The following is a 26,575-nucleotide window of genomic DNA, read 5'->3' on the forward strand; positions in this document are numbered from 1 at the left end:
GGTACGAATGCCGGTTCTGCCACTTGTCGGCTGTGTGACTGTGGGAAAGTCACTACACTTCTCGGTGCCTCAGTTACCTCATCTGTAAAATGGGGATTAAGACTGTGAGCCTCACGTGGGACAACCTGATTACCCTGTATCTACCCCGGCACTTAGAACAGTGGTCTGCACATAGAAAGCGCTTAACAAATACCAACACTATAGAGAAGCAGCGTGACTCAGTGGAAAGAGCCTGGGCTTGGAAGTCAGAGATCATGGGTTCGAATCCCAGCTCTGCCACTTGTCAGCTGTGTGACTGTGGGCAAGTCACTTAACTTCTCCTTGCTTCAGTTACCTCATCTGTAAAATGGGGATGAAGACTGTGAGACTCACGTGGGACAACCTGATGACGCTGTATCTACCCAAGCGCTTAGAACAGTGCTCTGCACATAGTAAGCACTTAACAAATACCAACATTATTATTACTGAGTGCTTGCTGAGCGCAGAGCACTGTACGAACTGGTAATCTCTTCAAATAGAAAGCTCGGCCTGGTATTTCTCTTGCAGATTTACAACTACTGATTCCTCCACTGTGACTGGACTCTAATGAGGATTAAAAGGAACTCAATTTAGAAGACTCTTAGACTGAACTACTCTTCCTCATCTACTGAGTATGAGAAACAGTGTGGAAAGAGCACAGGACTGAGAATCAGAGATTGAGGGTTCTAATCCCAGCTCCGCCACTTGACTGTATGACCTTGGGCCAGTCACGTAACTTCTCTGCGTCTCAGATATCTCATCTGTAAAGTGGGGATAAAGACCGTGAGCCCCATCTGGGACACAGACTGGGTCAAACCTGATTAGCTTGTGTCTATCCCAGCACTTAGTGTACAGTGCCTGGCATATAGTAAATGCTTAACAGATACCACTAAAAAAAGGACACCTGGGTTCTAATCCTGACTTTCCCACTTGCCTGCTGGGTGACATATGGGAAGTTACTTAACAACTTTGTGCCTCCGTTTCTCCACCTGTAAAAGGGGATGAAATACCTGGTCTCCCTCCCAGTTAGACAGTGAGCCCCATGACAGACAGGGTCTGTGTCTAATTGGACTTTCTTTCTACCCCAGTGTTTAACACAGTGCTTGGCCCATAGCAGTCAGTGAGGCACAATACCTTGCTACCAAAAATGCAATCCCACCATAGTGCTTTACGATCAGCATCACATTTGCATTCTGTACTTGGTGGTTTTTGACAGGAAGAGCAAGTTATTAAAAAATGGACGTGGGGCAACATCCTTGCATGCTATGAGATATTTTAGATTGCACAGCATTCAGCTAAAAGAATCCTATCCATGTTTTATATTGTAAATTTGGAAGCTTTTGTCTTTATGGAAAAGTCTACAGTCTAAAACAAGCTTGATCTTCAGCCGAATGAGCCATACCTAACCACGTGCATCTCTTAATTTGTTAAAAAATGCTCCAAAAAGGCTCTGGAGCCTGGCTGCAAAGATTCATTCAGATTCCTCTGCTGGTTATAAATGCAGTACCCGATATAGGCCATGCCAGTGTACAATAGATGCTTTGAGCTGACTCGGGAAGAAAAAGAAAACAGAGGAAAACCATGCACAGAACACTGTGTTTTGTAACTAACTGAAAGCTAGACCAAGCTAATAGCGAGGATGCAAAGATGGACTCAGTTACACCCCATCTGCATTTACATTTGAAATACCGATGCAGACGGACAGAATTTTAGTGCCTCTTATCACAAGAGCTGCATCTGGTTTTCCCAGATGGTGAACAGGAAATTACAGCCACGCACTGAACTATATGTAAAGTAGTCATACAGAGCTTTTCTATTGGCTTCTTGGGGCTCGTGTTGTTGCTGAGCAAACATTAATAGAAAAAGCTTGGGGTTACCACTGGCTCAAACTATAGCTTGTTTGTTCTCTGAGAAAGAAGAAAAAAAAAAAGACAGACAACTCGGGCGGTTTTAGGCTCCAAACAAAGAACTGTGGCAAACAGCAATCCCTTTCAGTCCTGTGAATCATATGTAAAACACTCATGAAAGTTGCCTTCTAGAACCCCTTGCGTTTTCCAAGAGAGCTTCAGTCAAAACTACAAACCCCACTTTGTTTAAGCCCTATTATCCTCTAATATTAAAGCTGCATAAAAGAAACAAGACTGACATTGTTTATTACACTGTAGTTTTTCAATAGAGCTGCACTGTATGCTCTAATCCTGAAATTCTCTGCAGAATAAATCACGCTGATTTGTTGAATATACTGACAGCCTTCTGAAATTTGATTGGCCGACAGCCAAAATTCATTGTCCTTAAGCATGTATCACAGGCATCTAGCAAGAAGTGGCAGGCATGACTTTGGTGTTAAAAACGAACAGGCTTGGACTCCCCAAATCCCCTTGTTGCTGCTAAATAGAGAAAAGTTAAAAGTTAAGACCTGGGAGTTGGGGGTGGGGATGGGAGAAGGAAGGGTGGGGCAGGATAAATTCATTTTAAATCAGCTAACTCTAATGGGATTTCGATTTAAACCACATTGTCCCTCCATCAACCTGACCTGTCTGGTTTTCAAAGAGCTTAAAATCCTTAAACAAATGTTTTCTGAGGCTTGGGACTGTGCATCTCTATCCCAAAGTTAACACTTTTCTTTCTCTTTGTCATACAGTGCTTAGCCACTTCTCCCTCAGGGTGGAGAATCCAGCCAGGAAACTCGATGGCATGGGAAGATTTCCTTGGCAAGGCACACGGTTGAATTTGACAATGGCATATCGGTCAGAGACCTCAGATCTCAGATAACCCACCAGAGTTGACCCTAAAACAAGGCAACTGCAAAACTCATAACATGCCTAACTCCACCACATTTCTAGACTTCAGTCACCTTAAACCATCATCTAAGAGTGAAGTTCATTACATTTGGATTACTTGGGTCAAAAGTCAAAAGGTCATCAAAGAACTTTCCTTCTTTGTGCCAAGAAATATTAGAGGTCAGATGTATTTTCATAAATATTTTTTTTCAGGCATTTATTGGCCGAGAGTTTTTTTAGGATCATGAAACAAGGGGCAAAAAACCAGGTAAGTGGCATATAGCCGGGCTCTGACACAGGGTAGGCCCATCATACTCTTCAACTGTTGCTTGCTAGAGGGGGAACCAAGGGGCAAGTGGGTTATGCATGGAATTATGGCTACTTTGTAGTCACTTTGACGGAGTGACTGATTATACTCACTTTGGTGGGGTATACCGAGACAGAAGAGAAAATACCAGGGCTGAAGAGATGAATCTATTAATGGTCAATCAATGGTATACTGAGCACTTCTTGTGTGCAGAGCACTGTACTAAGCACTTGGGAGAGCCCAATATAAAAGAGTTGGTAGACACATTCCCTGACTGCAATGAGCTTATGGTCTAGAGAAGAGATTTCAGGGTAGAGGACCAATTCATCAACTGATCAATGGTATTTATGAAGCACTTATTTTGTGCAGTCAGGGCGGCTTTCCCATTCAGTAGAATCAGGATGACACAGACCTAGAAGCCTCATGAGTTAGAATGACAGAACTGAGCTTTATGTATGGCACAGAATGTGTGTAATGTCACCTGAAAATGGCACCATCTAGAAAGCAGGCAGAGGCTGTGGAATGGGTAGTAATAAGAGCATTAGTATTCAGTTAGGCAACCCACAAGCGCAACCGGTGAAAGAAAGGTTTTACAGGACGAATTTCAGCCTACTATTTTCATTTACTGTGAATTCCTTGTGGGCAGGGAATGTTTCTACCAACGCTAGTTATATTGTACTCTCCCAAGTGCTTAGTACGGTGCTTAGTGCAGCGTTCTGCACAGAGGCTCAGTAGATACCATTGATTTACTCTAGAATGGTAAATGACTTGGATGAAACCTGAGGGCTCCCAGGATCGAAGAACTCTACTCCTGAAGAGCAGACATTCCCTCGAGACTGTAAGCTCCCTATGGTCAGGGAATGTGTCTACCGACTCTGTTGCACAGAATTCTTCCAAGCACCTAGTTCAATGCTCTATACACAGTATGTGCTCAGTTAATACCAATGATTAATTGACTGATTAAGAAGGTGAAGGTGGTGATGCCTACATCCTGCCTCTAGCCTGGAACACCCTCCCTTCTCATATCTGACAAATACTCTCCCCACCTTCAAAGCCTTACTTAAGGCACATCTTGAAGAGGCCTTCCTTTAATAAGCCCTCCTTTCTTCTTCTCCCACTCCCTTCCGTACCACTTTGACATGCTCCCTGTATTCATCCCCCGTCCTGGCCGCACAACACTTAGGTATATATTTGTAATTTTATTTATATCAAAGTCTGTTTCCCCCTCAAGGCTGTAACCTTGCTGAAGGCAGGGAATGTGTCTGTTATACCGTTCATTCTTTCATTCATTCAATCGAATTGAGTGCTTACTATGTTGTACTGCACGCTCCCAAGCACTTAGTACAGTACTCTGCGCTCAGTATGCATTCAATGAATATGACCGACATTAAAATGAGCCAACAACCCACTGGAGAGGGCTTGAGGCTTAGACTGGGCCCCACTCTATAATCTGCAGTCATTCTGTTCCATAGGCATTGCCATGTGGGCAGGTGTCAGGAAAACCACAGGTGCCTTTGGTTCCTAATAGCTCTCCTTGCCACCGTTAAGTCCTCTGCCCGCTGCCGGGTTGCAAATAGGGTGGGTTTTTGAAGAAGGGGAAGTAAGGGAATCGAGAAACTCTGAGCCTGGAGACTGGGGGGGGCTTCACTTTCAGAAACATGAATCCTGCTTTAACACACCCACTGGGAAGGGACCCATTTGTGTCGTCAATTAGGATGAAGAGGCATGGTTTCTAAGCCTGAGCTGCTTTGTGTTTTACAAATGGGGCAGCCAGGACCTTGATCTGTGAACCCGAACTGCATGGCTTACTGATGGTATTTATTAAACTCTTACTACGTGCCAAGCGCTGACAGTATCTTACAGATAAGTCTCGGGTGTTTCACATTTTCATCTTGCCTGGGTTCTAGCACGGGTGTAGAACCAAGCCTCCTATTGTTTTGTTCTCCAAATTTATCTCCTTTTTAAAATGAGAAAAAAGTAACAGAGGTTGAACTCCAACCAATCACTGGTATATCAAAAGGAGAAATAGATGGGCCCTTTGGAAGACAAAAGTTTGCTTTGAAGTAATTTTTTGTTAGAGAATAAGCTAACAGAATGAAAAATCAGTCAGTCAAATTTTCTGCCTGGGAAAGGAGAGGCAAGTAGCCGCTTTAAGATGTCCCCTGCTGCATTTAGTGTTCAGCAAAGTGGCAGAGCCACCCAAGTCCTCTGACTCCCAGGCCCGTGCTCTTTCTACTAGGCCATGCTGCTTCTGGTATGAGTAGCTGGTATGAATGCCATTCCATTAGGCCCCTCTAAATTAATGTCTAAGAGCAGAGACAGCTGCTGCCTCTTTGCCCCGCCCGCGTCGTCCCCGAGGGGCCTTGCGTTGGCCGGCTCCACCTTCTCGTTTGCCGGTTTCTTTACCCTTCCTCAGTCAGATTCTGGCTCAGCTGCCTTTCCTTGTTCAGGCCCTTGTCTGGCAACAGGATAAATGGTTTGGAGGCAGGAGAGTGGGCAGAAGAAATTGACTATAAACTACAGGTCTGGTCCACAGAGAGCAGGGAGGTGAGTGTTATTCAGTGCCTGCCTCAGGGTCTAAGAGAGTTTCTAACTCTACTAAACTCCCTGAGACTTAACCTCCCCCATGTTGGAGCCTTTGCCCAAAAGGTCACTCCAGGCCTGAAACTGTGGAACTCCAGTTTATACCCTTTGTAAAGCGATACTGGCTAATGGGAGCTTCCAGCCATTGACAGCAGCACCAGCCACAGTTGCCCAGAAGGCTGACTTGCTTAGTTTATTCATCCCTATCTCAGCCCCACAGAATTTACATACATATTTGTAATTTATATTAATGTCTGTCTCCTCAACTAGACTGTAAACTCAGTGTGGGCGGGGAATGATAGGCTATTATATTGTTATATTGTACTCTCCCGAGCAGTTCGCACAGTGCCGTGCAAATAGTAAGTGCTCAATAAATACGATTGATTGGAAACAAGAATCTGCCAGAAGCGGCTAATGGAAGGTCTGTCTCTAACTGGTAGGCAGTCAATGCCCCGGAATCACCTGGGATGACACTTCTTGGGTGTATTCCATCCTGAAGAGAAAGATATGGGATTGAGGGTTCTTTTCCACATGGGGAAAAGTTGTTTTCAAGTGTGCTGTCTGTGCTATCCCCCTCTAGACTCTGAGTTACTTGTGGGCAGAAACTGTGTCAATCACAATACTGTACTGCTCTCCCCCAAGTGCCCTAGTTCAGTGCTCAGCACACAGTAAGTGCTCAATAAATCACAGATTGACTGCAAAAAATGTTTAGAGGACTGGCATATAAAAGCTAAAACTTCCACCAATGAAACGAGTCCTTTATTAAATTCATCACTTTAGCCTTGAGAGAGTCCATAGCACCTAGGTTTACAGTAAAACTGTGCTAGCCCACTGTGCTAGTCACAACTGAGCAAGGGAAAAACTTTGGCATAAGAATGGGACTGTATAGAGGAAAGAGGTAATAATGATGATGGCATCTTCCAAGCACTTATTATGTGCCAGGCACTGTACTAAGTGCTGGGGTGGATATAGCAAATCAAGTTGGACACAGTCCCTGTCCCATGTGGGGCTCACAGTCTCAATTCCCATTTTACAGATGAGGTAACTGAGCCACAGAGAAGGGAAGTGACCTCCCCAAGGTCACACAGCAGAAAAGTGGCGGAGCCGGGATTAGAACCCATGAACTTTTGACGCCCAGGCCTGTGTTCTAGCCACCAGGCTATGTGAGGGGATGGGGACCCTAGGGAGAAAGAGTGGCATGTTTGGGTATGGGGAGGGGTATCAGAAAAGCCAAAAACTATGGGAGGTTTGGGTTAAGGGAAAGCAGTGGGGTTATCTGCCTGAGGAATTTCAAAAGAAGCAGAGTGGCTCAGTGGAAAGAGCCCAGGTTTGGAAGTCAGAGGTCATGGGTTCTAATCCTGGCTCGGCCACCTGTCGGCTGTGTGACTTTGGGCAAGTCACTTAACCGCTCTGTGCCTCAGTTACCTCATCTGTTAAATGGGGATTAAGACTGTGAACCCCATGTGGGACAACCTGATTACCTGTACACCCCCCAGCGCTTAGAACAGTCCTTGGCACATAGTAAGCATTTAACAAATGCCATCATTATTAAAAGAGAAGCCTCATGTGGTTTTCGTTTTGAGACCAAGCCATTTCCTCCAGATGTGGAACCTCCCACCCCAGAAGCCATATCAGCTAAATTGGCAGCTGAGGGTAAGGGGTTGTGTCTACCAACATCACTGTACTCTCCCAAGTACAGTACAGTGCAGTGCAATTAGTAAGGACTCAAAAAATACCAATAATTGATTGAGTTTACAAGGTTAGCATTTTCTACCATACCTCCATTCTCTTTAAGTATATTCCTCTATAGGTACTGACAGATGGGAAGGGTCTCACAAATGGGGGAACATTCCAAACTTCACTTCACTTTCACATGCTCTTTATGCACAGACTACATAAATAACTAAGGATTGGTGTCCCCTGGGATTTAGTTAGCAGAGAAAGATACTGGGCGTTAACAGACCATATCTCAGTTTCACGGCAATATCAATGCCATAAGAAGTCTAGGCTGTACTGGGCTCTGTGGCCTAATCCAAGAGCCTGACTAATCGGGAGCTCATTAAGGAAAAGCTGACCATTGTTTCAGTTCATTTTTCCCACAGTAGAACTAAAAGTAAACAGCAGCTAAAGATAAACAAGGAACATTGCTTCTTCCTGTATTGTACAATAGTAAGTCTAATTTATTGACAAGAGTGTTGAGGTAAATACTGTTCATGTTGAAAAGCAGCATCGCCTACTGGATAGAGCCTGGGCATCAGAGAACTTGACGGCTTATTCCACTCTGCCACTTGCCTGTTGTGAGAGTTTGGGCAAGCAACTTAACTTCTCCGTGATCAGGTTCCTCATCTGCAAAAAAGGGGATTAACTGCAGTCTGTGAGCCCATATGGGACAGCGACTGTGTCTGACTTATTTAACTTAGACCTTTCCCAGTGCTTAGAATAGTGTTTGACACATAAGAAGCAATTAACAGATACCATAAAAAAATATTTGCACAATCTCCCCCTTAGACTGTGAACCCAGTGTAGGACAAAGACCATATCCAACCTGATTATCTTGTAACAAAAATAATGATAATAATAATTGTGGTATTTGTTAAGCACATACTGTGTGCCAGGCACTGCACTGGGGTAGATAAGCAAATCGGTTTGGATACAGTCTCTGTCCCAAATGGTGCTCACAGTCTCAATCCCCATTTTACAGATGAGGTAACTGAGGCAGAAAGAAATGCAGTGACTTGTCCAAGGTCACAGAACAGACAAGTGGCCCAGCAGTTAGTACAGTGCTTACACTGTGATTATTAGTATTATTGACTGCTTCTGCTGGGTAGTCTGATGTCCAGGTGTTGCCATGTTCTACTTTGCAGTCTGTCAAAAGCCATGCTAGCTTTTCAAATTGTGTTTTTCATCTCCTTATCTCTCTGAACATCATAGGGCAGCACATTGACTAGCAGCTGGAAGCTCAAAATTTGATGGTGAGGTTGTTGATGGTACTAACAGCTTTTGGTTGCGGAAGGGCTTCCCAGTTATAACTCAGCTATAACCCGGTATAATCCCCAAAATTCTGGATGAAAACCTGGTCCCTGCATCGTAAGAAGGTTTTGACAGAGCTGGAGAATGATCATGGTATGGGGAGCTTTCTGTAGGTAGACTGAATAGTTTGTCAATCTGAGGGGCAGTGGCTGAGTGGACCTGACTCTCTATCAACTCTGCTTTTTTTTTTTCTAAATGGTATTTGTTAAGTGCTTACTGTGTGCCAAGTGTTGTACTAAGCACTGGGGAAGACAAAAGATAATAAGATTGGACTCAGTCCAAGTTCCATGAGGGGCTCACAGTCTTAACTCTCATGTTACAGATGAGGTAACTGAAGCACAGAGAATCAAAATGACTTGATAAGAGTCACACAACAGACAAGTGGTGGAGCCAGGATTAGAACCCAGGTTCTTTTGACTTCCAGGCCCCTATTCTATCCACTAGGCCATGCTGCTTCTTTATTAATTAAGTACTTCCACATGTGTCAAGTACTGTGCGAAGAGCTGGGGTAGATACAAGATAATCAGATCAGACACACTCCCGGTTCCACATGGGTTCACAGTCAAAGAGGAGGGGAAAACAAGCATTTTACCATGATTTTACAGATGAGGAAACTAAGACACAGAGAGGTTAAGGTCACACGGGTCACAGAGCAGGCACGTGAAGGAGCCAGGAACAGAACCCGGATCTCCTGACTCCAAGCTTTGTGTTCATTCCACTAGGCCCTCTAATTCCAATCAAAAACCTAAAGATGCAAAGTGTCTCAGCTTTACACAGGATAGGAGGGAGGTCTTTCTCGGGAAGTGCAATGGCCTGTAGGGCTGCTGGAGATGCCCTTGGGAGAGTGGGATTTGGAGGGTGATCCCTCCCGGCTATTTCCATTTAGACATTGTAACAACAACTTTAATGTCTCCTTCTAGCTCCTGCCGAGTCCCTCACATAAATGCATCACTAACTATGCCTGCATAGCAATCCCCTCTTGTACTAGGTCTGTAAAAAGAATCTGGGCAGGAAGGGGAAACAATATGTTCTCTAACCAAAAAGAAGTATGCTGTCCTCACAGATTGTAAAGGGAATCATTGGGCTTCCGATTTAGTCACTGGTCCTCCAACCTAAAATTTTTCAACCTTTCTAGCTTGTTTCCTAGGTGGGGACATCAGAGTTGAAATGATTTTGATGTGGTGTTTGGTAAGTGCTTACTTTGTGTCAAGCACACCAAGTGTCGGGGTTGATACACGATAATCAGGTCATACCCAGGCCCTGTCCCAAAAGAGGCTGACAGTCTAAGGATCCCTTATTTTTTGCAGAAGATCATTCTTTCACAATCATGTTCACAGACTGCACCAAGTCAAAAAAGGAGTTTCTCTTTCAACTATCACAAAGCTGAGGAAGGAAGTGGTGAGCACTGAGGTACAGTAGATCAGAGAAAACTGTGGAAAAAACAACACACCTCAGAGTTCTTCCTTGTTCTTTTCTCAGTTGGTGAATTTAGCTCTGACATTTGGGTATTTTCAAATGTCCAAAGTTTCCTCTTTAATTTAGGTAATAGATGGGCATTTACTACATAAAGCTGCAATGTAAATGCTAACCCACTTAGCATTATCCTGTGAGCCCCATGAGGACAGGGACTGTGTTCAACCTGATTATTAGATAAACCAGACTGTTCAACCTGATTATCTGGTCATCTGATCCATCCCAGGGTTTAGAACAGCACCTGGCATACAGTAAGCATGTACCGAGTGCTGAGGCAAGTACCGTGAAGTAGGTAGACAAAAATCTCTGCCTTAAAGATGCCTATGCCCGTCGAGAAGCCTCACAAGAAACAGAGCTCAAAAGGTCCAGTTCTGGATGGAATTGGATCAAATATCAAGCTATTCAAAATCCCAGTGGAGAGACAGAGATGGGGAAATTTCCACAGATCTACACCCCAGTTCTCTATGCAAAATCTGAGCTAATATGAGTGGGCGATATGGTTCAAGTGGAATTTTTAGGAATATGTACTGATTTCTGATGACTAAAGTTGGGCAAATATATGCAAATATAGCAACAGAACAGACATGTGGGAAACCGTCAAGTTGCTTTCGATTTAGCAGAGGGTGGCGGGGGGTGGTGTCCTATAATCTCAGTGTTCTGAATCCAGATCATCCAATTTGATCTCACTGTGATTTTACTAGTAGAAGTACTAGTGTTAGCAGTAGAAGGGGTTTTTTTTTTTGTTTTTTTTGTTTTGCTTTTTTTTGAGTGTCCTCTTGATGCAATGGACTGTACATACTGTGCACCCTGGGAGTTTCGAACAAAAAGTGACAAAGTCCTGCCTATAAGACACTCTCACTCTAAAGGGGGAGAGAGACAAAAAATATTTACCAATAGAGTAGGCCAGGATAAATAATCAAATGCACAGTCAAATGAACATGTATTCAAAATGTGCTGAAGTTGGGAAAAGGACCGAAGGGATAATGACTCACTCCTATACTTGCTGACCTCTTGTCTACACAATGATTTATTCTGAAGCCCAGTTATACATGCCTTTTAACTTTGTTCAAGTCTGTTGAGAGCTCTTTCTCTTTCTAATTCCTGACTACTGAGGTTTCAGGAGAGTTAGAAGAGACTCTGTGGTAGTCTTTCTTACCAATCTAGATAAACTACCTAGATTTTCTCTATGGCCAACTTATTCACTGGGCCTACTTCTTAACTCTCTCAACGTTGACCTCTTAATTGCATTTTTCTTCCTACCCAGAACTCCCTCCCTTTTCACATCTGGCAGACGGCTATGCTCCCCATCAATCAATCACTCAATTGTATTTATTGAGCACTTACTGTGCATAGAGCACTGTGCTGAACACCTTCAAGAGTACAACAGAGTTGGTAGACATCTTCCTCGCCCCTGATGAGCTTTTGAAACTTTCTGAAATTCCACCTCTTCCAGGATGCCTTCCTGATTAGTCTCTCATCCTATCCGCTCCCCTCCCACCCCAACCACTGCTGTTTCAACACTGTACACTTAGGCCCTCATCTCCTAAGCACTTCGATACTCTTCTCCACTGCCCCTGTTACGGACATACCTTTTCTGCTACTCTGCTACTCACTCCACGTTTATTTTATTTTAGTATCTGTCTCTACTGCTACACTGAAAGCTCCTTAGGAACAGCAATCATAGCTATGGACCGTTATTACAATGATGTGCCTAGAGTAAGCACTCAAAGAATAGTATCGATGGAATAATCTTCTATATTTGCATTCTAGAAGGACAGTCTGACCAGAGGGAGAGGGAGAAGGATAAGCGATAGCTGCAGAAAGATTCAGCAGGGGCCTTTCTGAAATGAAGTCATCCCTACATCACTTATGAATGTCGGCACTTCATCTTCGCTTCCTGCGCTGCCACATTTCAAAAACAGAGCTTCTGGCCATTTCGATGATTCTTTAACGGTGGAGGATTTGGATTAGTGAAAAATATTCTCATTTGCTTTTCTCTTCTACACTCCAACATTAAGGCACCAAAATACATCAACTGACTGTGTGAGAGTTTCAGGGTTCCAGAACCTTGGTTTTTGATCTATGACCTAGATGGACATATTTATTTAAAATTAACACTGAAATGTGAATATGTAACTCCAAAAGAGCTCAAGAGAAAAGCCTATTTCTCTTCTGTGAGTGATTAAGGGGTTAATATTGTATTTTAATGCCCTGTCTAGCCTTTTCTCTTAATTAGGGAGTGAAAGTATTTGAAAGCAAAATATGTTTTCAAGGCAGTACTGTACAATACTTGAAAGCTTCCTTGGAGATTAGGTTGCCAGTAGCATTATCCTCAGATTCCTTTACTATAACTCCTTCTGGTCTTCTCATACTTAGCATATTCCCTTCCTACTCTCCCAGCCTTATCCAAACCTTCCCCTCTCTCTCCCTCTGGTCCTTTTCTACCTTTTCATCCCACAGCTCTTCAGCGCTTCACGGCTGACGCCCTCCTATTGCAATACTCATTCATATTTGTATCCATGTTTTTCTCCCTCCTATCTGTAAATTTTTTTGTGTCTACCTTCCCTGGAGGCTATATGCTTACTTGGCCCTTGTCTGCTGTATGACCTTGGGCAAGTCACTTCACTTCTCTGCACCTCAGTTTCCTCATCTGTAAAATGGGGATTAAGACTGTGAGCCCCATTTGGACAGGGACTGTATACACCCTGATTATCCTGTACCTATCCCAGAACCTAGAACAGTGATTGGTACATAGTAAACACTTAACAATTATAATAATAATACTTATTATTAGTCCTGAGTGCAGGGATCATATCTTCTAATTATGCTCTCCCAAGTGCTTAGTAAAGGGCTCAGCATCCAGAAAATGCTCAGTAAGTACTCCTGACTGAACAATTCAGCTCTTCCACAATTACTACCTGGGCAGTGGTCCCAGGGCCCGGACTCTGAGCCCATGGACCGGAGTTGTGTGTTTTGCCTTGTGCTCAACTCTGTGCCACCTCCCCGACCAAGCCAGAGTAAGATCCCAGCACTCGATCCGGGTGGGCAAGGAGCCTGGAGCCTTCCCATGCACATGCCAGGAACTCCTCCAGCCCTGATGGGGGTCACGTGACACATTGGGGAGGAGCTGGCTCCGGGCAAGAGTGCCCGTTTTCATTCCTTGGAACAGTTCCAGGCTTAAAATCCCACTCACTGATGGCAATCCGACCGATGGAATTTCCAGGCCCAGCCCAATGTTCCTATATCCGATAGGAGTACAAGAATTGTAGTGTGAAATGTTTTCTAATCTAGGTAAAAAGAGTTGAACAAATATAACTTTATCTGTAATTCCCATGAATACCAGTCTATGGAACTGACCAGGTTCCCTCCGGGGCTCTTCTTAGAATAGACACAATAGACGAAGGGGGCTGGGCTATTGTCTGGCACTTCTAAATGGCACCCTAAAAAGGGCAGCAAAAGTTGGCAAAGGAAACAGGGATGTGGGAATGAGAGGAGAAATGAAGGGGTTTGGAACAGGGGCTGCCACAAGAGCCACCAGGAAAATGGGGGAATCAGAATTTCACTCACGACAACCCAAAAGGTGGGTATGGATTTCAGATATCTGGCTTTTTTCCAGGTTTGGCAAAGTCAGAGTGTCCTCTGGGTGCCATTTAAAATTCAGGGAGGCTTTGGGAAGCAGGGTTGCAGGGAGTCCTAACCCCCACCTTTAGAACAGAACCCAGGAATCCCTCCTTTCTCCACCAACCTGGAATGGGATGGGGGGGGAGGGGGAGGGATAGGAAGGGAAGAGGAGAAGCAGGCAACAAAACCAGGGAAGAGGCCCCCAGGGTCCTGATTCTGACACACGGATTCCCAAACACCACCTCTGGAGGAGAACCAGGACCATGGGCCTGGCTCAATCATATTTATTGAGTGCTTACTATGTGCAGAGCACTGGACTAAACAGTTGGGAGAGCACAATATTCCCTTGCTGCAGGGGGGTGCCATGTGCCAACCAAGCCTCTGCAACTGCAGCATGGTGGCCTTCAGGATGATATAGAGTGAACTCTAGTCTCAAAAGTTTTGGTGGGCAGGGAACATGTCTACCACATCTATTGTTTTGTACTCTTCCAAGTGCTTAGTCCAATGTTCTGCATACAGTTAGCGCTCAATCAGAACCAATGATTTGACTCCTGCATCTGCCTCCTTGTTGGTGACCTTCCCTCTTCCTATCTCTCCACACACAAATCCATGCTTCACTCTGCTGCCCGGAACATTTTCCTAAAAAAGGTTCATCTCCCCTCTCTTCAAGAACCTCCAATGTCTATCTATCCAACAGAAACTCTTTACCATCGGCTTTAAAGCACTCAATCAGCTTGTCGCTCCCACCCTACCTCAATTATCTACCACAGCCCAGCCTGCAAACTCTGCTCCTTTAGTGCCAATTTGCCGACACCTCGCCCATGTCCTCCCTCTGGCCTGAAATGTTCTCCCCTCCAAGGATGGTGGACCACCACTGTCCCCACCTCTAAGGTCACATTTTCTCCAAGAGGTCTTCCCCAATTAAACCCTCTGTACCCCAAATCCCTCTCCCTTCTGTGTTACCTAAACACTTGGGTAAGTACCATTTGGGCACTTGGGGCATTCACCCCACCCTCAGCCCCACAGCACTTATATACATATCTGTAAAATATTTATATTAATGTCTGTCTCCCCCTCTAGACTGTAAGCCCTTTGTGGGCAGGAACATGTCTGCCAACCCTGTTGTACTCTTCCAAGCATTTAATATAGTGCTCAGCACAGTGAGTGCTCAATAAATACCACGGATTGATTGATTGAACTCTCACAAGACATCAAAATATTTAAATATCTGAAAACATCTGCTATTATCCTATGTAAAACAAACATACCAACACCCTGAGCATAACAAACTAGGTGGCCCATTCTATTCAAACATATTTATTGAACGCTTACTTTGTGCAGAGCACTATACTAAGAACTTGGGAGAAGAAGCATGGTGTAGTGGATAGAGCACAGGTCTGTGAGTCAGAAGGTCACAGGTTCAAATCCCGGCTCCACCACTTGTCGGCCGTGTGATCCTGGGCAAGTCACTTCACCTCTCTGAGCCTCAAGTTCCCTCTTCTGTAAAATGGGGATTGAGACTGTGAGCCTGATGTGGGACAGGGACTGTGTCCAACTTGATTTGCTTGTATCCTCCCCAGCGCTTAATGAAGTGCCTGACACACAGTAAGTGCTTAACAAACACCAAATCATTACAGTATAACAATAAACAGACACATTCGCTGCCCACAACAAGCTTACTATACTGCCTGCAATCTAGCACCCATAAGGTCACTCACACCCGCCCCAACAATTATGTATATGTTTATGCAACTGTACATTCAATTACTCATTCTGATTTCACTAGTTTTGTGTCTGTCTTCCCTGTAACAGCATCTGTTCCTCGGCTGCAGGAGCGGGCCCTAGCTGCAAGAAAATGGGGTTTAGAGGTTCTAATCCAGCTTTTACCACTTTACCTGCTGTGTGAACTTTGCCAAATCTGTTAATATCTCTTTGCCAAAATTAGGGATTCAGTACTGTTCTCCTTGCTTTTTACACTGTGAGCTCCAGGTGTTTTTTTCTTTAATTTTATGGTATTGTTAAGTGTTTGCCAGGAGTCAAGCACTGTTCTAAGTGTTGGGGTGGCAAAAGGCTAATCAGTTCAGACAGAGTCCCTGTTTCACATGGGGCTCACAGTTCAAATGGTTCAGGGACTGTGTCTGATCTGATTACTTCAGTGCATGGCACATAGTAAGTGCTTAAATACCACCAATAAAATTATAATGCAGTGCATCTGGTGAGAGCTCGATAAATTACTACTCTTATTACTATCACCAGGAAATTACAAAAGGTGATGACAGAGAAGCAGCGTGGCTTAGTGGAAAGAGCATGGGCTTGGGAGTCAGAGGACATGGGTTCTAATCCCAGCTCCACCACTTATCAGCTGTGTGACTTTGGGCAAGTCACTTCACTTCTCTGCACCTCTGCTTGGAAAGTACAATTTGGCAACAGAGAGAGACAATCCCTACCCAACAGTCCAACATGGCATCCTCAGGAGTCCTCATCTGTAAAATGGGGATTAAGACTGTGAGCCCCACCTGGGACAACCTGTTTGCCTTGTATCTTCCCCAGTGCTTAGAACAGTGCTTGGCACATAGTAAGTGCTTAACAAATATCATCATCATCATTATTATTATTATTATTAAAAGGCAAGAAGTTCCAGTATTATCAACTTAAATATTTTTTCCTCAAGCTCAGTGATTGGAGATGAAGGCTATTTAAACAGAAGTTACTCCTAAGAGCCTAAAAATCTTTCTGGGTTATTTTCTCATTTGAATTCTAGTGCTGCTCATGCCAGTCCACTAAGACAGTGGGAATGAGAGGCTTTCGACCCACTTTCCCTATGGTACCCAGAGCTCAGAGGAGAACCCACATCTCCTGACTTTCCAGCAAGGGGGTGCAGGTCCCTTCTGACTTCCGAGGACTATTTTTGGCCCAGCTGTGCTAAAAATGGCAAACTCATCCAGGTCTCTGAGAGGACTTTTCTTACAAAGCTGTCACCAACCGTATCTGTAGACTCTGCGGGCAAATGTCCAAGGATTCCTCCAAGATCTCATCTCCCACCCAAAGTGTCTCCTGCCAAGCCTGGGGCACTTTGCTTCTCTTTCCCCCTCTCAACCCTCACTTCCCATCCACCCAAATGCCAGCACATTTTACAACCAGGCCCGGAAACAGTCATGGGATCTGGGCTTACACCCAGTTGTCCTCAGGAAGTTGGACCCATTTTCCTGTAGCTTCAGTCAGGACAGAGGTTGCTGTTAACCTAGGGGCTCAGGACACAAATTGTGCAAGACCAAGGCTCTGAGTGATGTAAATCTCAACTTCTCTTTCAACACCTCCCCTGGAGTGTCCTGCCAACAGGCCCCTCGAAGGTGCCCTGCCAACAACCTGTGCCTAGTAAACTGCTCTTCAGAGAGCACACATCCATTTTGCTGCTGGCATTTCTCGTGGCAACTCGGACCGGTTCCTGGGATGACGTTACAGGGGATTATTCCTCAGGCCAATGCCGCCACCGAGACAGTCTGTTTCTTCCATGAACTTTAAGCATTTAAGATCTGCGTGGGTGTCGGGGGCGAGGAGGGGGTGAGATGCGGGGGCTGAGCCAGGGATGAAATTCCACCCCAGGGAGACCACCTGGCTGGAGGGGCACATATTCCCACCTAGGAACCAAGGACAGAGAAGGAAAGGGGATATCGGCACCTCGGAAAAGATTTGGGATTTGGTTTCGGTATCAGATTCAAGGAACAAAGATTACTCCACCCATGCACCACTCTCCAGCCAAATATGTTGGACTAACTAAAGGTCTAACTGACGAGAAGCTGTTTTGTCAGGCCCACTGCATGCTTTCCTCTAAAGGCAATTATTTCTCCCTCCTTACATTCGATCATTGGCTTAAAATACACCACCAACATACTATCTTTTCTCATGTGTCAGTTACACTTCACTAACTTTTATTTGCTTTGGTTGTGTTTTTGTTACTGATAAAGGATCTTTTTCCTCCCCTAGAGCATGAATACGAATAGCATGCAGAAACACACACAGACCAGGCACCCAGTTTGCATTGTGAGATCATTAATGCAGTGCACAACTTGACTTTATTACTAGAAACTCCCATCTTTCAAGATCCCAGAACACTGGAGCTTTAGAGAATGTTCGGCATCTTTAAGACTTGTTTGATTGAGAATGATTCTTCACAACTCATACAAGGGTGCTGGGCTTTTACTGGGAAATGGATAGTTTTTTCTTTTTTCTTAGGAGTACTACAGAAACAACTCAAGCACACAAATTGGAAGAGGCTTTCCTTTAAAACAGTGACAGACTTTGAATAACGTCTAATTTTCCTGTGAAAGGAAGCTTTCGAAGATTAAGTGAGAAATAGTTTTATACAAAGCATCCCATTCATTCGATTTTATTTAATGAGAGCTTACTGTGTGCAGAGGACTGTACTAAGTGCTTGGAAAGTACAATTTGGCAACAGAGAGAGACAATCCCTACCCAACAGTCCAACATGGCATCCTCAGGAGTCCTCAAAAAAATCTCAAAGACAGTACTTTCCAAGCGCTCAATAAATACAATTGAATGAATGATCAGATCTCAGAGTTTGAGATCCTGACCAGGTTTTGCCAATTTCCACCCTGACAGTACAGAGCTAGCAAGTTTTCTTAACCATATTTCAGGTTTTCTCTGCAGCCTTTTACCAGACACCCCTTCCCTGCAATGCTTTGTGATCATCATACATAATTTAGGATGGGACAATACTCAGACTATGAGCCTCCAAGACCTGATTATCTTGCATCTACCCCAGCACTCAGTACAGAGCATGACCCATAAGTGCTTAGCAAATACCACCATTACCACTATGTACGACTTCTACAACACGGGCTAGAAACTTAGAAAGGAGTACGCCTTTCCAATTCTATTCTAGAACTGTAACTTCCTTTGCCTTTTTGACATTGTGACATTGTGGAGAAGATAGTGAAATAAAGGCAAGAAGAGTTGTGCCCTTGTGGTAAGGTCTTGCAGAAGATGATGAGGATGGAAACAACATGGCCTACTGAAAAGAGCCTGGGCCTGGGAGCCAGACTATCTGAGTCTTAATCCCAACTCCTCCATTTACAGTGCAGCAAGACTTCTCTGTGACCTCAGTTTCCTCATCTATAAAATAGGCTCAAAGTACCTGTTCTTCCCCCCTCTAAGACTGTGAATCCTATGTTGGATAGGGACTGTCTAATCTGTCTAATCTGCTCATATTGTTTAGTACAGTGCTTGGTACACAGAAAGTACTTCACAAATACAGCAATTACAAAGGGTTGCCTTGCCCCAGGGAGCTTGGGTGAAACAATGGTCTGGATGCCACTGGGTGAGAAACGGTTTTGACTGTTCAGAAAAATTGGGATCCCCTTAGCTGAAGCACTCTTGAGAAGCAGGAGGATACATTGGGAGTCAATGCCAAATTTTTATATCTGTATGCTAGAAATCAGATCAAATTTTTATAGGACACAGAGTGAATTTTATTTATGATCCCTTTATTACCCCCCCAAGTTGAAATAGGTTCTGGGCCTTTTCTGGCCTGCTCTGCTACGCAGCTCATTTGTGACTTATGCAAACTCTGACCTTCCCTTCCCCAAGCATTAGGACTTCAAAGGGCAATTTGTCTTTCATGAACAATCTCAGATAAGTCAGAACATGCCAAATAAAAGTCAATGAAAAGCTCCTCAGAAATCATTTGACCACTGAGAACAAGTCTTCAGTTTTAGCAGATCCTTTATGTGCACTTAAGCATTTCCCCATTTTTTTAGAAGATGGATGGAAATGTTCAACTCATATTTTTTAGGTGCTCCTTTTGATCCGCCCCTGGAATGGGCTTTGGCTTCTGAGAACCCCTGAATGTAGCCATTATTCATGATTTAGGAAGCTTGTGTGTCACGTTGTAATTGGCTTTTGTGCCTGTCCTTTCTGTTTGTTTCTCTCCACAAAGGCAATTCCCAGTGGGCACTCTTGTCAGAAGATCTGCATTAAAAGACGATGTTGTGGATGACTCAATGAAATCATTTTATTCGTATGAATAGGATGCTACAGAACGCTTTGAAATAATGGCAAGTGGGGATGAAATGCGCCTACTGTCACTGAAAATGTCTGGCTTGGGTCGAACCAAACAAACCTCTGGCACCAAACCCACATTTTCGGGGATTACGTTGGGCAGGAAAAGAAGTTTTACAGATACATACCAATGGTCCCAGCCAATGGCGCCCCCTTGGGGCTCTGACCTCTCCCTGACTGACAGAGAATGTCTTCACCTGCTGCCCAGGCATGGGGAGGGGGGAGAGAGTCCATCTGGCAGGCCAGTGATGGGAAGCTGCCAACCTGAGGGAACAACTGTTCATCACCCAGACTCCCAGGCCAACTGGAATACACACAGAGATTATTGTTGTGACCAAACACTCCTGTCTATCCAGCCTCAAACAACTTGCAGTTGTTTTAAAGGAGTTTTTTTTAGTTCCCTTCGCAGACGTGGCCAATGTCTTGAGCTTTATGCAAGCAAACGTAACTGGAGAATGGAGGTAATCATCTCAGTAGGTATTCATTACATACCTTTACAACAACTAAACATCAAAATCAGAACTCCTGCTGAAGGGAAATTTCTGGTCAAAACATTCATCTGTTACCCTATAGGCTTCTCAAATGTCTGCGAGCACAAAAACGGGAAGCAGCGTAGTCTAAGGTTAAGAGCACGGGATTGGGAGCTAAGAGATCTAGATTTGAGTCCCAGCTCCATCTCGAGAGCGCTGTGTGATTTTGGGCAAGTTCCTTTTCCTCTTTGTGTCTCTGTTTTCTCTCAGGGTAAACAGGGATATATCCTCAGGAGGGATGTTGTGAGGATAAAAAGAATGTAAGTGCTTGGGAAAGATAAAAAGCATTATATAAACATGAGTACTGTGTGACTTTTGAGAGCTCACTCAGTTTCTCTGGGCCACTGTTTCTTCATCGGTAGATTGGGAACAAGATATCTGCTTCCCTTTCTCTTAGACGGTGAATGCCGTGTGACACAGGGACTGTGTCCCTAGATCTAGATCCTACTGTAAGCTTATTGTGGGCAGGGAGTGTGTCTACCAACTCTGTTGCACTGTACTCTCCCCAGGTGCTTAATACAGTTCTCTGCAAATAGTAAGTGCTCAATAAATACCACTGATGACAATGATCTGATTGTCTTGCATTTCCTCTACCTTTTAGCAAGGAGCTTGGCCCCCACTAAAGGTTTAGTAATAGCTAACAAAATATTAGTTTTACACATATGCTCAGTTCACCCATTGTATGTAAGAGGTATCTGGGTGAACTGGTAATAATAATAATGTTGGTATTTGTTAAGCGCTTACTATGTGCCGAGCACTGTTCTAAGCGCTGGGGTAGACATAGGGGAATCAGGTTGTCCCACGTGGGGCTCACAGTCTTAATCCCCATTTTACAGATGAGGGAACTGAGGCACAGAGAAGTTAAGTGACTTGCCCACAGTCACACAGCCGACAAGTGGCAGAGCTGGGATTCGAACTCATGAGCCCTGACTCCAAAGCCCGTGCTCTTTCCACTGAGCCACGCTGCTTCTCCACACCTGCATCATGGTAGACACATCTATTTTAATCAAGCAGTTCTTCCTGTTTACCCATTTGGTTTTTGATTGCAAGTTTAAGTCTTCTCCAAGGACATAACTTTACAGTTTCACTCTCCTCTACCGTTTTACAGCCTCATCCCTGATATACTGCTGAGTCACTGTTTCACGAGGGAAAGCATGAAAATTTCATAAATGAGATATTGTTCTTCCCACTGTCTACCTGTTTGATACCTGTTGTTACAGTACTGTTGTACAGTAGCTCTTCTTCGTGAAACTGAAAACCCACTTTTTTATCCTCTAGACTGTGAGCCTGTTCATTCATTCCACCATATTTATTGAGCGCTTACTGTGTGCAGAGCACTACACTAAGCACTTGGAAAATACAGTATAGCAATAGTACAATACAGCTTGTTGTGGGTGAGACGTGTCTACCAACTCTTTTAACATGTGTCTACCAATTCTTTTATATTGTACTCTCCCAAGCACATAGTACAGTGATCTGCACACAGTAAGTGCTCAATAAATGTGACTGATTTTGGAAAGAGGCTGAGAGAGAGGATTGGTGTGATTATTTTCCATATTTTTTTCTTGCAATCACTATCTTTTTTCAGTTGATGGAAGACTAGCTCAACCCATCTTGAATCAGTTGACAAAGGCTATTTTTAGACACCTGTTTTTAAGCAGTGTTTCTAATTGATTTTATTATCATTTTAGCTTTAGGAAACAAAAATCCCCTACAAATCTCTACTGCAAATCCAGTAGAGTGAAGGAACCGGATCAAAAATTGATTTTTTCAGTAGAATGGGTGGGAAGAGGAGACATACTAGTAGTAATGTGGTGATGGTAGAACCAGTTATAGTAGCGTTGGTGATGGTCATAGTATTTATTGGGGACTCACTTGGTCAGGTAATTGTACTCTGTGCTTGGGAAGCACAGAATTAAATGACAAGACACCTACCCACAGGGAGCTCACACTCAAATGGAAGAGACAAACATAAAAATATCTGTAACCAGAGTGATCAAAAGAAATACTTTGTCCTGTCCCAAAAAGCCCTTCTCCCCAGATCATCTACCCAAGCTGTACTGTGGAACCCATCTGGAGAACTGCTTACCTTTCTGCACATTTCCTTCTGGCACTGAAGATGCCTCCTCTAACTTCCTCTACACAACAACCTTACGGTTTTTTAACTGTTGTGGTTGCAACCCGATGGTGGATGGCCCAAAGCTTAGTAATGTCAAGTCTTTACAAACAAATGTGGTGAAAACATGTGCCACTTTTAGGCAGAAAATAACTATGGACTTCAGCCTCACTCAGCATTCCTGCTTCCTGCATAGCTCCTTTCTTCTTCACATCTCTTCTAAAGGGCCTTCTTTGTCTATTTTCTCTCCTCCTCCAGGTTTGATTCTCCCCAACTGCCATTTCAGTACTTCTGCACCATCTACACCTATAATTACTCACAAGCCCCCGTAGTACTTGTGAAAATATCTTAAACACTCTCTTACTTTCCCTTCTCTGAATTTCTTAGTGTCTGTCTCCTGCAACAAGATTGTAAGCTCCTTGAAGCCAGGGATCATGTCTGCTAATTCTACTGTGATCCCAGTGGAGTGGGGAGAGACAGGAGGTAGATACAGTAGTCAAGGTGGGATAGGATAAATGCTTGGATTACCGTGGTAGCAGTTTGGATGGGCCACAGGGCCACACGGCAGGCAAGTGGTGTCACTGGGACGAGAATTTACATCTCCTGACTCCTACAGATCTATGCTCTTTCCACTAGGCCACACTCACTCCCCATAGGGTGTGACACTCAATGACTGCCATTATTCAACATAATCCAGCCCCATGGAATGGAACTATGTTCTTCAGAAGAGGAAAGAATGAAGTTAATTTTGCCTCAGAAAATGGTAGTCATGCCCACTGCTGGCCTCTACTAATCCTGTATTTTTTTGCCAAAGTAACATCCACAATTACATATTGACTACGCACTAACCTCTTGCATTCTCATTTAGGTTGGAAGATTCCTGGGGTAAAAGAACTGAACTTTCTATGTCCATGTCCTTCACAATTCTGAAGTGCCAAGAAGAATGCTATCTTCGCCATTATAAACGCAATTGTTTTATTCTGTTAATGGCTGGACTCTGAGAACAAGAAGCCATCCATTTCCAAGTTTCTCAAGGATAGGGCTTTTTTAGAGGAGAGGGTGACTTACGTGCCAAAGAGGGAACATGGTGATGTCTCTACCTCTGTAACATCTTAATAGGGACTGGAGACCAAATCATGATTGGACAATCTCAGGACCATGAAAAAGCATTAGTAATCACACATGGAGTTCTTCCTTCTCCTCAGTTCCTAAGAATTCCCACAAGCGTAATTCCCACAAGCGTGTCACCAATGGATTGAAACCCCATCTCCCAAGAGTGACTCTCCCATCCAGTATCCTGCCTTCACAAGAACTGGTTTCACTTATAGGGAAGAGGTGCTGTGATCTTGTACCTGGATCAAAATTCTAGATCTGCAATAACATATAAAATTATGCGAGGAGCAAGGACTGGGCTTTGTCTAAAAAGTACTCACAGGTCACCGTGGATCAAGCCATAGATCTGAGACATGCTGTGATGATAGATCCCTCGCAGAACGATCAACAGCAGGATCACAACAAAAGCTGGAAGTCCCCAACTCAGAAGTAAGAAGGGGAGATAACGTCGTTCTGTGTGCTCATCGTTCATCACCAGGACATACCAGAAATTCACGGCCTGAGAAATGTCACAGAACATGAAATCAACAGGCTTTAATGTAAATAATCACTTCCTAAAGGAAGGCTTTAGTTGGCTTTAATTTCTGAAAACTATACAGTACAAATAAACCTTTTCTTCATGTGCCCTATGATACAAAGTCTTATACATATTTATCAACATAAATCATATTTACTGAATGCCTTCTCTGAAGTAAACAACATAGGCCTTGCCCTCTATGGAGAAAACAGACAAATTATAAACAAAAAGTATGAGCAGGAGAAACAATAAGGATACACTAGAATAGCGTGGATATGTTCAGATGAGACAGCTGAATAGACCATGGAATATACAATTAAATATGCTTACAAAAGCTGGGATTGGCTACACATACAAAGTGTTTTGGGTGCCCATAGGGTTGGTGCAATTTAAGGTATAGGGAATTAATCAGGGAAGGCTTCTTTGAGGAGGTGGGGTTTTAAGGCTTTGAAGATGAGGAGAGTTATAACCTGGGGAATTTGAAACGGAGGGAATTCCGGAAAGAGAAAATAGCATGAGCTCCGGAATACTGTAATCTCCTTTTGTAGAAGATAAACTCCTTGTTGGCCGGGATCACATCTACATACTCTGTTGTACTGTACCTTCCTATGTGCTCAGTACTGAGCTCTGCACACAGTGAGTGCTCGACAAGTTTGAGCCATGGAATCAAATTTGGGAGAGTTGAGACTACGACTGAACTAGAAGGTGAGCATGGGAGAAAAGAAGAATGTGAAAATTCAGTTCTTTAGTGCTAAGCCAATGATTCCCTTCCAGGAAGATCATTTAAGCGAGGGTTTGGGGTGATGGGGGTGTGGCTGTGTGGGTGTGTGTGTACATGCAGGTGTGCACAGCACGGATGGGCATATATAGGTGTGAGGTATGTGAAGGGTGAGTTTCTTTGTCCCTGCCTCTTTCCTCACTTCATTTTCCACTCACCTTGCCCCAACAGAAGCACTAACTGCCAACACCGTAACTGCAATATTAGTCTCCAGCCTTTCATCTTTTTAATAATGATCAATTGGGTTACTACTTTAAAAATAGTGCATTAGCGATTTACAGCATTTATAAAGTGCGGCCTGGTACAAACTAATAACCCATAGGGAGTCCATCTATGGAAATGAGTTTGACCTGCCTGTGCAGGGTGAATACTGTACCACACCATTTTCTTGACCTCACCCTGCCTGTAGTCCCATGGTTTAGCCTGGTACCTTGGCTTTTATCCCTTAGGATGAGCTATCTCGTGATGTTGAACCACTCTGATAATTTCAGAAAACTTCCAGCCATCCCTGATCAATCACCCTCACTTAAGCCCCTAAGTGCTTAAATTTGCAACCTTCGTACAAAACAAAAACTCCTCACCCTTGGCTTCAAAGCTGTCCATCCCCTTGCCCCCTCCTATCTCATCTCCCTTCTCTCTTTCTACTGCCCAACCCGTACACTCCGCTCCTCTGCCGCTCACCTCCTCATGGTCCCCTGTTTGCGCCTGTCCTGCCCTCGACCCCTGGCCCACGTCCTACTGCTGTCCTGGAATGCCATCCCTCCTCACATCCGCCAAACTAACTCTCTTCCCCTCTTCAAAGCCCTACTGAGAGCTCACCTCCTCCAAGAGGCCTACCCAGACTGAGTCACCGTTTCCCTCGGCTCCTCCTTCCCTTCACCCACGCCCTCTGCTCTTCCTCCTTCCCCTCCCCTCAGCATTGTGCTCATCTGTATATTTTATTACCCTATTTTATTTTGCAAATGAGGTGTATATCTCCTTGATTCTATTTATCTTGATGATGTTGTCTTCTTTTGTTTTGTTCTGTGTTGCTTTGCCTCTCTGTCTGTATGATGTTTTCACTCAGATCACCTCTCTCAGTTGGTAGTTCCTCAGGGGTAAAGACCATCTTTTCTTCCCATTTTGGTCCAAATAGCCCAGCATCCCACCACATCAACAGTACTTATTGAGTGTAAACTGTGTACAATGTGCTTTGGAGAGTCAGAGTTAACAGACACAATGATGATAATATCTGTGGGTTTGTTAAACATGTACTATGTGCCAAGCACTGTACCTAATGCTGGGGTAATCAGCTCAGACACAGCTCACAGTCTAATAATAACTGATGATAATTATTACAGTATTTGTTTAGTTCTTACTATGTATCAATCATTGTTGTAAGTGCTGGGGTAGACACCAGTCAAACAGGTTGAACACACTCTATACCCCATATGGGACTCACAGTTTTAATCCTCATTTTATTTATGAGGGAACTGAGGCTCAGAGAAGTTAAGGGGCTTGCCGGATGTCACACAGCAGACAAGTGGCAGAGCTGGGATTAGAACCCAGGTTCTCTGACTCCCAGGCCCATGCTCTTTCCCCTAGACTATGCTACTTCTCATGGAGGAAAGAGAACAGGTATTGAATCATTG

At 44.0% G+C, this 26,575-nt stretch overlaps 1 protein-coding gene across 1 annotated transcript in view; it reads right to left on the reverse strand.

Moving 5' to 3' along the window:
• ADGRV1 (adhesion G protein-coupled receptor V1) overlaps positions 1-26,575 on the reverse strand; it is a 453,964-nt gene that overhangs the window by 90,472 nt on the left and 336,917 nt on the right. The window contains exon 85 of the mRNA XM_039911197.1: positions 23,970-24,148. Coding sequence (XP_039767131.1) covers positions 23,970-24,148 — 179 coding nt within the window. The remainder of the gene's footprint in view (positions 1-23,969; positions 24,149-26,575) is intronic.

The sequence above is a fragment of the Ornithorhynchus anatinus genome, chromosome 1, assembly GCF_004115215.2.
Source record: "Ornithorhynchus anatinus isolate Pmale09 chromosome 1, mOrnAna1.pri.v4, whole genome shotgun sequence".
Lineage (NCBI taxonomy): Eukaryota > Metazoa > Chordata > Mammalia > Monotremata > Ornithorhynchidae > Ornithorhynchus > Ornithorhynchus anatinus.